This window comes from Catharus ustulatus, chromosome 22, assembly GCF_009819885.2.
Source record: "Catharus ustulatus isolate bCatUst1 chromosome 22, bCatUst1.pri.v2, whole genome shotgun sequence".
Classification (NCBI taxonomy): domain Eukaryota; kingdom Metazoa; phylum Chordata; class Aves; order Passeriformes; family Turdidae; genus Catharus; species Catharus ustulatus.
In genome coordinates this window covers 3246839-3259783 of record NC_046242.1, presented here as the reverse complement: position 1 = coordinate 3259783, position 12945 = coordinate 3246839, and the positions used below count along the sequence as shown (strand labels likewise).

At 56.0% G+C, this 12945-nt stretch overlaps 2 protein-coding genes across 7 annotated transcripts; both read left to right on the top strand.

Annotated features, from left to right (window-relative positions):
- Positions 1 to 9: 9 nt before the first annotated feature.
- On the top strand, positions 10 to 7258 carry LOC117006046 (aldehyde dehydrogenase family 3 member A2-like). Of its 6 annotated transcripts, none has more exons than XM_033078278.2 (11): positions 10 to 101; positions 876 to 1048; positions 1380 to 1611; positions 1697 to 1782; positions 2656 to 2864; positions 3003 to 3120; positions 3225 to 3366; positions 3489 to 3655; positions 3789 to 3888; positions 4283 to 4518; positions 5420 to 5543. In XM_033078278.2, exons 2-11 carry the CDS (start codon positions 887 to 889, stop codon positions 5498 to 5500), a joined length of 1533 nt encoding a protein of 510 aa, XP_032934169.1. In that variant the 5' UTR covers positions 10 to 101; positions 876 to 886; the 3' UTR covers positions 5501 to 5543. The 6 variants fall into 6 exon arrangements, with proteins under 6 accessions (XP_032934169.1, XP_032934167.1, XP_032934166.1 ...); XM_033078276.2 differs by lacking the exon at positions 10 to 101 and adding an exon at positions 191 to 270; XM_033078275.2 differs by lacking the exon at positions 10 to 101 and adding an exon at positions 310 to 578.
- A 481-nt stretch (positions 7259 to 7739) lies between these two features.
- LOC117006047 (aldehyde dehydrogenase family 3 member A2-like) lies at positions 7740 to 12881 on the top strand. The gene is made up of 11 exons (XM_033078281.2): positions 7740 to 7823; positions 8608 to 8780; positions 8969 to 9200; positions 9286 to 9371; positions 9460 to 9668; positions 9807 to 9924; positions 10035 to 10176; positions 10299 to 10465; positions 10975 to 11074; positions 11650 to 11885; positions 12022 to 12881. Exons 2-11 carry the CDS (start codon positions 8619 to 8621, stop codon positions 12037 to 12039), a joined length of 1470 nt encoding a protein of 489 aa, XP_032934172.1. The 5' UTR covers positions 7740 to 7823; positions 8608 to 8618; the 3' UTR covers positions 12040 to 12881.
- Positions 12882 to 12945: the final 64 nt, after the last annotated feature.

Genomic DNA, 12945 nt, shown 5'->3' with positions numbered 1-12945 from the left:
CTCTGCCCTCCGCCCGCAGAGCAGCCCCACGCCCCGCAGCGTTTCACAAGCAGCGCGGCAGTGCCAGCGCCGCAGCACCGCGGCAGCCCCGGAGCATCAAGGTAGCGGGGTACCCCGGGCACACATCCTTCATCCCGCTCTGATTTCCCTCCTCCTCCTCCTCCTCTCTCCGGGACCACCGGGCAGCGCGGGGGAGCGGCGGCCTCGCCCGTTCCGGTTCCGCCATGTGAGCGGAAAGAGGAAGCGGCGGCGGCGGCGGCGGCGACCCCGGTGGGCGGCGGGGCCGCGGGGGCGGCGGGTCCTGCCCGGGGCGGAGGGTCCTGCCCGGGGGAGGCACAACCAGCGGCTGGCAAACAGCGTGCCGCAGCCGCCGCCGCGGTTGTCACCTCACCCCGGTGTCGCTGGGGGTGTCCCCGCGGTTCCCCGGGGGTGTGGGGGTTCCGTGCATCGCGCCGTGCCCGCGCTCGGTACCGCGGTGCGCGCACCGCAGCGGAGCAGCCCCCGCTTCCTCGGTGATATCCCCGCGCTGCCACCAACGCCCTGCGCTGCTTTTCAAACTTTTCTAACTCGGGAATTACGTAAGGCTTCGGAGAGGTGCGGCGGGATTAGGGACGAGCGGCGGCTGCTGGAGACGGGGCGGGGGCGCGGCTGGAGCGGGGAACGAGCGGGGCTGGGGGGGCCGAGGGGGTGAGCTGGGGGTCAGCGGTGTGTCCTGAGAGCCCTGTGCTGAGCTGGGGGTCACTGGTGTCCCCTCAGAGCCCTGTGCTGAGCTGGGTGTCACCGCTGTCCCCTGCATGGCCCTGTGCTGAGCTGGGTGTCACCGCTGTCCCCTGCATGGCCCTGTGCTGAGCTGGGTGTGACCGCTGTCCCCTCAGAGCTCAGCACCATGGAGAGGATGCAGCAGGTCGTGGGCCGGGCGAGAGCCGCCTTCAGGTCGGGCCGGAGCCGCCCGCTGGAGTTCAGGATGCAGCAGCTGAAGGCCCTGGAGAGGATGGTGCAGGAGAAGGAGAAGGAGATCCTGGCAGCCCTCAAGGCGGATCTGAACAAGGTCTGGCTCGGGGAGTTTCTCCCATCAGGTGTGCAGGGACTGTGGTCAGCCCTGAAGAGACAGTGGGAAGGCCAAGGGCTGCCTTTGCTGTGCTGAAGGAGTTTTGGTGCTGTCCCCATTGGCTCTGGCTCCCACTGGCAAAGGTCTCTGCCACCATTTCTAGGAAGGAGTTAGACTAAGGCAGGACTGCCTCTGCTGTCAGGTTTTGGGTTCTGCCTCTCACACCCAGACTGGCCATCTCTGATCCGTTGAAGCAGCAGGGCTGTGATGGTGGCTGTGGGAGGTGGGTGCCTTTGCCATCCCTTCCCCAAAATCCCTGTTGTTTTTACAGAGTGGCCCCAATGCCTACAGCCACGAGATCCTGGGCGTGCTGGGGGAGCTGGCCCTGACCATGGAGAAGCTGCCATCGTGGGCAGCCCCTCAGGCCGTCAAGAAGAACCTGCTGACCATGAGGGACGAGGCCTACATCGGCTACGAGCCCCTGGGCGTGGTGCTGGTCATCGGGGCCTGGAACTACCCCTTTGTGCTGGTCATGCAGCCCCTGATCGGGGCCATCGCAGCAGGTGGGGACTCAGCACAGCCTGCTGGGGTGGTGGCTGCAGCTGGGGGAGCTGTGAGGGCTCAGTGTGTGCTGGCTGTGCCCTGCAGGCAATGCCGTGGTGGTGAAGCCGTCAGAGGTCAGCGAGAACACGGCTCGGCTGGTGGCTGAGCTGCTGCCACAGTACCTGGACAAGGTGAGTGTGGCCCCATGCCTGATATGAGTGTCTTGATCTGTCCTGCTTCCAAAGGGCTCCTGCAGGTTTGAGCCAATTCCACTGCCTGCTCCCTTCAAAGGAGCATAAGCAGGAGGCACAGGAAGGGTTGAGTTAGAGTCCAAAGGCACATTGACGAATTCTGCCTGTGTTTGTGTATGGGCTTACACAATGCTGCTGCAGTGTAACAGCCTTTTTGACACCCATGACCATATGGAGAGGTGTGTGTGTACTTCTCACTGCAGGAGCTGCTCTTTTGGAGCTGTGCTGGGAACGCCCTTATGTCAGCACACGTTGTGTAGGATGGTGGCTGTGCCTGGCTCTTCCTCAGAACTGGGCACTGTGTGTTCCATGGCATTCTGTCCTGGGTTTCCATGTCCTGCTGAACCACACTTGGAGGAGGAGGTGTTGTTTCTCCACCTCTTGCCTGGTGGTTCTGTCATCCCTTGCACTGTGTTATAGAGATAGACTGTTGCTGTCACTGCACAGGGCCCTGTGGATTTTCCTCCAGGGAGTTAGCACCTTCTCTAGGTGGGAGGCAGGAGCAGGGGAAGGAGGCAGCCCTTGGGAGAGCCTGGCAGTCATGTTCATCCTGATCCTCACTGGGTGGGAGCAGCTCCACAGCCACACTCAGCCCTGGCCTCAGCCTCCACTTCTTCTAGTTCATGTGGCACAAAGTAGGAAATAAAACTTCATTTTAGGGGAAGGAGCAGAGCAGATCTCTGATACCACTATATTTTGTCCCTATTATAAAGTAGGCCACAAATAAATCTGTGCTCTGCCACATGAAGAGCTGCTGCCTTGATGTGAGTGCTCTGAATCAAGGTAACTCTCAGGCTCGTGTTTGCCCTGCAGGAGCTGTACCCTGTGGTCACTGGAGGAGTTCCTGAGACAACTGAGCTGCTGACCCAGAGATTTGATCACATTCTCTACACTGGCAACACTGCAGTGGGCAAAATTGTGATGGCAGCAGCTGCCAAGCACCTGACCCCTGTCACCCTGGAGCTGGGGGGGAAGAGCCCCTGCTACATCGACAAGGACTGTGACCTGGCTGTGGCCTGCAGGTCAGCTTGTTGCACTCTTGGTGCACTCAGCACTGGGGCAGGGGGAGATCTCTGGGCCAGCATCCCCAGCTCAGGGGGCTGAGGGCTGTGGGAGGGACTGACCATGGAGAAAGCATGTCCCCTTCTCCCTTCTCACAGGCGGATAACGTGGGGCAAGTACATGAACTGTGGGCAAACCTGCATTGCCCCAGACTACATCCTGTGTGACCCATCCATCCAGAGCAAGGTGGTGGAGAACATCAAGGCAACTCTGAAGGTGAGGCAGGAATCTCTTGTGCCATGGGAATTGTCCCAGGTGAGATTTCCTGGAGCTTTTGGAAAATGTGCTGAGCGCTTTTGTTTCTGCTGTGCCTTTGTCAGGAATTTTATGGGGAAGATGTGAAGTCGTCTCCGGACTATGAAAGGATTGTCAATCAGCGCCACTTCAAGAGAGTCAAGAGCCTGCTGGAAGGGCAGAAAATCGCTTATGGGGGAGAGACTGATGAGGCCTCCTGCTTCATAGGTGCTCCTGGCAGCTGCTGAGGAGGGGAGGTGGTGGTGGATGATTTTGGGGTCTCTTTGCCTTACTTGGGCCAGCTCTGTGTCCTGCTCACGCTGCTCTCTCATTCTCCCATTTTGTCTCAGCACCAACCATCCTGACGGATGTTTCCCCGGAGTCAAAGGTGATGGAGGAAGAAATCTTTGGCCCAGTGCTGCCCATTGTGACTGTGAGGAGTGTGGATGAAGCCATTGAGTTCATCAATGGTCGGGAGAAGCCCCTTGCCCTGTATGTCTTCTCCAACAACAAGCAGGTGGGTCTGGGCTGTGCCAGAGGAGATGAACATTGTTGATGTGTGGCTCCCTTCCCAGTATCCTCACTTACATGGTCTGGTCTCTTCTCTGAGCCTTTTTAATCTTTTATTTTGTTTTGTTTTCTTTTTCTAGTTAATCAAGAGGGTCATCTCAGAAACCTCCAGTGGTGGTGTGACTGGAAATGATGTCATTATGCATTTCTTCCTCTCAACTTTGCCTTTTGGTGGTGTTGGTAAGTTACTGGAGCTCCTTAAGAGTTGGGACATTCTGCATAGTGTGTGCTAGGGAACAACAGCTCCTGGTTTTTGTCTGAGTATCCCTGTACCTCCTACAGCCAAAGAGTCTCTGTGCAGGTCTTCATAATAGTGATGAGTTCTGGGTATGACAGGGGTCAGGAGGGAAAAACCTTTGGGTGTACTTTTGGACAGCCTAAAGCATTTAGTGCAGCCTGATGTGGAAGGTGCATTAAAACCAGATTGGTAGAAATGAGGTGAGGAAGAAGAGGGTTGGAGCACAGATGGACATTGCAGAGACTGAGAAGTGCTGCAGGGAAGGGTCAGTTATCCTCAGGTGGGCAGAGTTTTGTCTGGCTGAGCCTGAGTGAGCTGCCTGGCTGTGTCCCTCAGGCCACAGCGGGATGGGCGCCTACCATGGCAAGCACAGCTTCGAGACCTTCTCGCACCGCCGCGCCTGCCTCATCAAGGACCTGAAGATGGAGAGCACCAACAAGATGAGGTACCCCCCTGGCAGCCAGAAGAAGGTGGATTGGGCCAAGTTCTTCCTCCTGAAGCGGTTCAACAAGGCCCGAATCGGGCTCTTTGTGCTGGCCCTGCTGGGGGTTGTGGCAGCAGTGATGATTAAGGTGAGTTTTGGGTCTTTGCTCCAGTGCATGAGTGATTTACCTGATCTGTTCTTTGCAACTGCAGCCCTTCTATAAAGCCTGACCTCTTTTTCTGTCATGATATCACCTTAAATTCTTACCTTCTCACTCTTGCAAGCAGTCTGTAGAATAGGAATATCCCCGGAGAGATCTCGCAGGCTGCTCTGCTCCTTGTTGCTCTTCCCTGGTAGGTGACACCTGTGGGATGCTCCCTCCAGAGGCAGAGGTTGGTTGTTTTGGACTGGTTAGGAGTGGTTTCCACTCAGCAGCGTTTGAGCTGCCTCACAGCCCAGAGAGCTGCAGTTTGTGCCATGGCACCCTGGGGAGGGAAGCTGTGTCCTAAAGCTGGGGTCAGCGACAAGCTCTTGTTCCTCCTCACCCACTGCAGCTCCTGTCTGATCTCACCTCAGTTATTCCCATTTCCTCCCTTGTTTCCAGCTGGGTAGCATGGAAGGGTGGGATGTCCTCTCCTCTCTGCAGGAGGCAGAGGCTCACAGGAGGCTCAGGATCCTCCTGAGGTGGAGGAGCAAGATCTGAATCTTTAAGCTGATCACAGTTGGTTGTCCATGTCTGACAAACCAGACATGTGCCTTCACTGACTGCTCCGTGGGGTTTAGTGAGCTTAAGGGAGCAGCTCCTGAGGGCACAGGAGGTGGCAGGGTGGATCAGGACCCTGCCCTTCAGTCTGAGTAGTTGCTGCTGCAAGGAGACACTCAAGAGCCCAACATCCCAGGGCAAATAACCTGCCCACATAATCCAGGAGGAGATATAAGAGCCAAGAACTGTCCCAGGCCTTGAGGCAGCAGCCAGGGAGACAGGCCCTGTGTAGGGGAATGAGAGGGGGGGAAACTCACAGCATCTTGAAATCATTTGGGTTTCTCAGAGCCACCAGTCTGTGCTGAAGAGAAAAGCCCTCTTGGTTGTGCTGGCTGTGCAGAGGCTGGGCTGGCCCAGTGGGTGGTAAGGAGGAGCAGGTTTCAGAGCACTGCTGTGGCTGTCACGGTGAGGTAGGAGCCTTTTTCTTCTCCTGTGTGTAGACCTAGTTTGAGATTGGGAAAAGCTTTGTAGATGAGTGAATGTGGGGCTGAGCCAGAGCACGATGCTTTCCCTGGCATCTGAGATAAGCAGTGCATGCTGAGGGGCAGGAGAGCTGCACGGTGGGGAACCCTCTGACTGAAGGGGCTTTGCTTCGGGCTCTTCTAGAAGGGGAATTGGTTTTGTCTCAGCAGATCCTTCACAGGACCTTGGTGTTGTGTTTTGCTCTCACAGGTGGTTAACTGATGAAGAGAGGAGAAGGCGCCATGTGCACGTCATACTCTGGGTGCTCGCTTTGTGTCTGTTTCCTTAAGCTGGGAAGTCATTCTTTTCTTTTCTTCTGGGTGATTTCAGTGAGCTGTCGAGCACACAGAGTTGCCTTAGAGAGGCACTAACCACGAGAAGGCTCAGATTCCTGTTTACTTAAAAGCCATGCTGGAACAGAGGGACCAGTGGGGACAAGCTCTCCGAAGGAGGACTGCAGAGCAAGAAATTCCAGTCCCTGCCTGCACCCCGTGCCATGCAGAGCTTCCAGGGACACACAGTGTCCTGCACCAAACCACTCACCTTCCCTCAGTGACCATCAGGAGCTGAAGTTTCAGCAATCCTTGGATTGACAGTGTTTTCCCTGCAGTTTTGGGGATGGTTTGAACACCCACCCTCTTGGTGACAAGCCTGAGGCAGGCTGTGCTCCCTGATCCATTTGGCCAAGAGTGATGGCTGTGAATAAACCCAGTGAGGTTCCCCTTGCCATTTATTTGAGGTGAAACATCACATCTCTACAAACCAGAATCATCCACAGCTGGTCAGGGGCTGCTTGCTGGGCTCTGTGTTTCATCATGTGCCTTTGACAGTTATTTAGCAGTTAGAAAATTCCAAAGGTGATGCCTGCACTGCCTGTTTTGTGCTGATAAGTGTCTCATGCTGGAGCAAAAGAACTTTCAGGCCTGTTCAGAGAAGTGGGAATGACAAATGCCTTGTGGATCAGCCCAACCCCACACAGCCACTTGCTTTTCCCTGTGGGATGGGGAAGAGAATTGGAAGAAAGTGAGAAAACTTGTACGTTGAGATAAAAATGGTTTAATAGGTGAAGTGAAAACTGGGTTTGCAGGCAGATCAAAGCAAATTAAGGAGTTTGTTCATTAATTCCCCTCATCAGGCAGGTGTTCAGCCATCCCCAGGAGAGCAGGGCATCATCACACCTGGTGGTGACTCAGGAAGACAAGCACCATAACTCCCAATGTCACAAATTCAAAACACAACCATCCTTCTATGACAAAACTTTAACTTTCAGTTAACTGAAAATTAACTTAATCCCAGCCAAAGCCAGTACAAAGCTGTTCCTGGTCAGATTCCTCCAAGGGAAAACAATTACTGGAAGTTTGTGAGTGCTCCTTCGTGTTTGAGCTTCTCAGGGTGCTGTAATCTTGCACTGGGGGATAATGTGGGGCTTGTTCTAGCTTGGGGGAAGGATGCTGAAGGAATTGAAGGTGAAAGAGCCTTAGAACTATTAATGTTAAAGCAAATTGAAAAATTATTACTAAATGCAATTAATATAGATTAGAAAATCATATTTACTGTGCAATAAGTGGGATTTCTTCATGTCTGGTGAAAATCCATGTGCTAAGCCTTTTTGACGATACATTTTGCAAGCCACTAAATAAACACGGAGAATTTAAATAATAAACCGAGTGTGGTAAGTCCTGGCAGTCTCCTGAGGAATCCTGCTCTGCTGCTCCCAGCTCTGGCCATGACTTGGCTGAGTGGCACACGTGTGTTGTGAGCTGTCCCTGGCACCCTGGGAAGGGTCTGGGTGCTGAAAATGCTCCTGGAGCCAGGCAGAGAGCGGGTTGAGCCAGCAGAGCAGCTGGCCTGCTTTCCCCATTTCAAATCCATGCCTGGATTGCCTGCCACCTGCCTGGTGGGGGTTTTTTGGATCCCCAGTCTGAGCATTGTCAGCTGTGGCACGTGGGCCACTCGTCCCCAGCCTCGTGTGCCCGGCGTGGGCAAAGCCACGTGGGCTCTGCCATCCCACACCGGGGCTGAGTCACTGCCCTGGCTGGGATCAGCCATCCAGGGCTCCACAGCCCAGCGTGGAGTTGGGTAAAGGGCATTTTGTAGCCAGCAAGAGCCCTGGGCCAGGGCCAGCACTGCCGTGGGAGGAGGGATCGCCCCCAGCCATGGCAGGGGAAGGGCTTGTGCCTGCTTGCACTCGCCACAGGAGGCTGGTGGAGAGAGAAGCTTCTCTGAAGGTAACTCGCTTTTTTCCTTCATTTTTTAATGAGTCACTCGCTTTCTGGGGCTGTGTCACGCAGCTGTGGCAGTGGGTTGGGGAGGGCAGGATTTAATCGTTGTAAAGGGGGTCTTGGTGTCTTGATGGGTTAGGCAGGGATGCAGGACCAGAACTCTGGTCCTGGCTGAAGAGTGAAATGCTGCTCCTGGGAAACAGTGTGAAATCTCTGCAGTGTTTTGTGTTTTGTGGAGACATGTGAGGGCCTCAGGGTTATGGGGAAGATGGTGCAGGCTGGCTCTGGGCACACAGCTCTGCTTCCAGCTGGCTGCCCACCCAGCCATGGTCACCTCTGTGTTTTGGCTCCTTGGGAGCCTCCCTGGGAGCGGAGGGAGGAGGGCTGGGGGGTTTGAGGCTTAGAGACAGCACCCTCGGAACAGGAACAAGCAGCAAACCCCAGATTGCTCAGAGAGGTGCCCTGTGCAGGTGGAGCAGGGCTGGGATGCTCAGCGTGAGAGTGGGAGCTCCTCTCCAAGAAGGACAACATCCCCCAGCCTTGCTCAGGGTGGGACACCTCATGGTGGTGTTCCCAGAGCTGAGCAGTCCTGCATGGCCCTGTGCTGAGCTGGGTGTCACCAGTGTCCCCTCAGAGCCCTGTGCTGAGCTGGGTGTCACCGCTGTCCCCTCAGAGCCCTGTGCTGAGCTGGGTGTCACCGGTGTCCCCTCAAAGCCCTGTGCTGAGCTGGGTGTCACCGGTGTCCCCTCAGAGCCCTGTGCTGAGCTGGGTGTCACCGGTGTCCCCTCAGAGCTCAGCACCATGGAGAGGATGCAGCAGGTCGTGGGCCGGGCGAGAGCCGCCTTCAGGTCGGGCCGGAGCCGCCCGCTGGAGTTCAGGATGCAGCAGCTGAAGGCCCTGGAGAGGATGGTGCAGGAGAAGGAGAAGGAGATCCTGGCAGCCCTCAAGGCGGATCTGAACAAGGTCAGAGTTGTCAGGGGGTGACCCTGAGCAAAGCAGGAAGGCCAAGGGCTGACTCTGCAGTGACAAATGGATTTTGTCGTGTCCCCCAGGGTGGAACTGGGTGGTTCTAACTCTCCAGGGTGCCACAGTGGCTGTGGGAGGTGGGTGCCTTTGCCATCCTTTCCCCAAAATCCCTGTTGCTGTTACAGAGTGGGCCCAATGCCTACAGCCACGAGATCCTGGGCGTGCTGGGGGAGCTGGCCCTGACCATGGAGAAGCTGCCATCGTGGGCAGCCCCTCAGGCCGTCAAGAAGAACCTGCTGACCATGAGGGACGAGGCCTACATTGGCTACGAGCCCCTGGGCGTGGTGCTGGTCATCGGGGCCTGGAACTACCCCTTTGTGCTGGTCATGCAGCCCCTGATCGGGGCCATCGCAGCAGGTGGGGACTCAGCACAGCCTGCTGGGGTGGTGGCTGCAGCTGGGGGAGCTGTGAGGGCTCAGTGTGTGCTGGCTGTGCCCTGCAGGCAATGCCGTGGTGGTGAAGCCGTCAGAGGTCAGCGAGAACACGGCTCGGCTGGTGGCTGAGCTCCTGCCACAGTACCTGGACAAGGTGAGTGTGGCCCTGTGTTGGTCCCCAGGTCTCTCTGTGCCACAGTGATGGGCTGGGTTGGGGTGACCCTGACACCCCTGCCCTGCAGGATCTGTATGCCGTGATCACTGGAGGAGTTCCTGAGACAACCGAGCTGCTGACACAGAGATTTGATCACATCCTCTACACTGGCAGCTCTGCAGTGGGCAGGACTGTAATGGCAGCAGCTGCCAAGCACCTGACCCCTGTCACCCTGGAGCTGGGGGGGAAGAGCCCCTGCTACATCGACAAGGACTGTGACCTGGCTGTGGCCTGCAGGTCAGCTTGTTGCACTCTTGATGCACTCAGCACTGGGGCAGGGGGAGATCTCTGGGCCACCATCCCCAGCTCAGGGGGCTGAGGGCTGTGGGAGGGACTGACCATGGAGAAAGCATGTCCCCTTCTCCCTTCTCACAGGCGGATAACGTGGGGCAAGTACATGAACTGTGGGCAAACCTGCATTGCCCCAGACTACATCCTGTGCGACCCATCCATCCAGAGCAAGGTGGTGGAGAACATCAAGGCAACTCTGAAGGTGAGGCAGGACTCCCTGGTGCAATGGGAATTGTCCCAAGTGAGATTTCCTGGAGCTGTGGCTGTTGGAAGGTGTGCTGAGCACTTTTGTTTCTGCTGTGCCTTTGTCAGGAATTTTATGGGGAAGATGTGAAGTCATCCCCGGACTACGGAAAGATTGTCAATCAGCGCCACTTCAAGAGGATCCTGGGCTTGCTGGAAGGGCAGAAAATCGCTTATGGGGGAGAGACTGATGAGGCCTCCTGCTTCATAGGTGCTCCTGGCAGCTGCTGAGGAGGGGAGGTGGTGGTGGATGATTTTGGGGTCTCTTTGCCTTACTTGGGCCAGCTCTGTGTCCTGCTCACTCTGTTCTCTCATTCTCCCATTTTGCTGCAGCACCAACCATCCTGATGGATGTTTCCCCGGAGTCAAAGGTGATGGAGGAGGAAATCTTTGGCCCAGTGCTGCCCATTGTGACTGTGAGGAGTGTGGATGAAGCCATTGAGTTCATCAACCTTCGGGAGAAGCCCCTTGCCCTGTATGTCTTTTCCAACAAGAAGCAGGTGGGTCTGGGCTCTGGTCCCTCATGGAAGCATCTCTGCACAGCTGGATCCTGAACATGGCTGATCCCTAACACAGCCTTCTGCAGGGCCTGTGTCAGTTCCTTTGTAGCATTTGTGGGCCATGAGAGTCCCCAGAGCCGCTGAAGGGCTCTAGGTTTGTACATCTCCACCCACACAGGTGGGTGCTGCTTCCTGCTGTGTCTCCTGCTGCTGTTGTGCCAGCTCAGGAATTCAGGTCAGGGCTTTGCCCTTGAACAACAGCCCCAGGCAGTTTGGGTGGGAGGTCTGAGGAGCACTCTGGGCTGACATGAAGCCTTTCCATTTTGTGGCTGTTCCAGCTGGGCAGATCCTGTGCTTTAGTGTTGTAAACTGGCCTCTCTCATGGAATGAGGCACAAGCTGTGCCCCCCACCAAGGGGGATGGAAGCACCCCCTTGAGCCCTCCCTGCCCTGGTACACGGTGTTATGTCCCATCCTGATTTGTGCTGTGCCCTCTCCCATTGTGGGTAGCTGATCAGACGGGTGATAGCAGAGACCTCCAGTGGTGGCATGACAGCCAACGATGTCATCATGCACTCCGTGGTCCCGGCTCTGCCCTTCGGCGGTGTGGGTGAGTCCCTGCTCCAGCCCAGCTCCTGCATTCCCTCAGCAGCAGCCTCTCACCCAGGAGCTGTTCAGTTCAGGAACTTCCAGCTGCATTTCCCCGTTAATGCCACTTTTTGGGGTGGGTTGCTTTGTAAAAAGGCTCATTAGTTGGGCTCCCAGTGAGAGAGGAAAACCTCCTGGCACACAAGTGAGCTCTGGTTCTCCTGTGCTGGGGTGTGAGATAAATTTGTCCATGGCCTGGCTGAGTTTCCACAGCTGCTGTCAGGCTCCTGTGGCAGAGACCCCCTGTCTCACTCCCTGAAATCACAGGCCCAACTCCTCCTGTCCCTGATCGCTGTGAGAATTTTGTGGGAAAAGCAAGGCTGGCCCTGGGAGGAGAGAATTGATGTCATTAACATTTTAAGGGTGGGTTCACACAAGCATAACATGTGAGCATGTCCTCACTGATTTCTGCAAAGTTAAAACAGCTGCTCTTTGCTCCTGTGCCTTGAGAAGCAGCTTTCCCTGTGTCCTGGGGGCTGCCAAACTGAGTTTGAGTGTCCCTGAGCCTGGTGTGAGCTGCCTGGCTGTGTCCCTCAGGCCACAGCGGGATGGGCGCCTACCACGGCAGGTTCAGCTTCGAGACCTTCTCGCACCGCCGCGCCTGCCTCATCAAGGACCTCAGGTGGGAGGTTCTCAACAAGCTGAGGTACCCCCCTGGCAGCATGGAGAAGATGAATTTGGCCAAGCTCCTCCTTCTGAAGCAGTGCAGCAAGAGTAGAGTGGCACAGTTCGTCTCGGCCCTGCTGGCGGCTCTGAAAGCCGTGGTGGCCAAGGTGAGCTTTGTGTCTCTGCTGTCCCTGTGAGTGTGTGCTCCCAGCTCTGTCCCCTGAGCCACACCTGCCTCAGCCTCCATCCTTTGAGCTCTGCTCCCTGCCTGCAGGACTCATCCCTGTTTCTGTGCCTTTCCAGGTGCTGTGCCCCCAGTGAGAGGGGTGATGAGCAGCTGGCCCTTGGACCCCCTGTGAGCTCCCTGCAGTCCTACTGCTGAACTTTTCTTTGCTGCAATTTCATTTCTTCCAAGGCAGCCAATGCATTGAAGAGATAGAAGACAAAAAGAAAATGCACCTAAAGCAGAGACACCCCAAGTTAAAGGCTCCAGCTCCTGGTGAAACAGGAATCCATCCAGATCTAGGCTGTGGTCATGCCTGAGCAGTGACTGACAGATGGAAGGAAACAGCATCCACCCTGCTTTGTAAACAGTAGCTCCTCTGAAAACTCCTGGGAACGTGGGAGTGTTTGTCACAAGGGTATCTAAACAAAGCCAGTCGTTACTGAGCCTGTTATCTGTGTAACAGCTCACCTGATCCCTGGAGGAAGCTGCTCATCACAGCCTGGGAAATCAGGGTCTCACTGCAGGGCACAGTCCAGGCTGCTTATCCCCAGAGCAGAGGGAAGGAGCCTCCAAGAACCTGCAGCACCTCATCCTTGAAGGGCCTCGTGGCTGAATGGGTGATGCTCCTTGCAGGGAAACCACCTTTAGCCATCCTAAGTGTGCAAAAGCCACCTGAGGTGGTGGCAAAAGCCACCTGGGCTGTGGCCATGCTGTCCCAAGGACTTGAGAAGTGCCAGGGACTGTTGTGCTGCTGCATTTGGAGCTACTGGGGCAAAGATGGGCACTGCTGCATTTGGAGTCTCAGGTCTGGGGCATCCTTGGCCAGAGTGGCAGAGCAGCCACAGCCACCTCCTCTGTAACTGAATTTCAGGGCTTTATTAGTTTAGGAAAAGTCTTTTACCTCCAGACTTGTAACTGAGAGCTTACCTTGACCTTGCTGAATAAAACCTTTGTTTGACTGCGAAGAACACCTCGAGCAGGGCAAGACCCACGTGTGGATG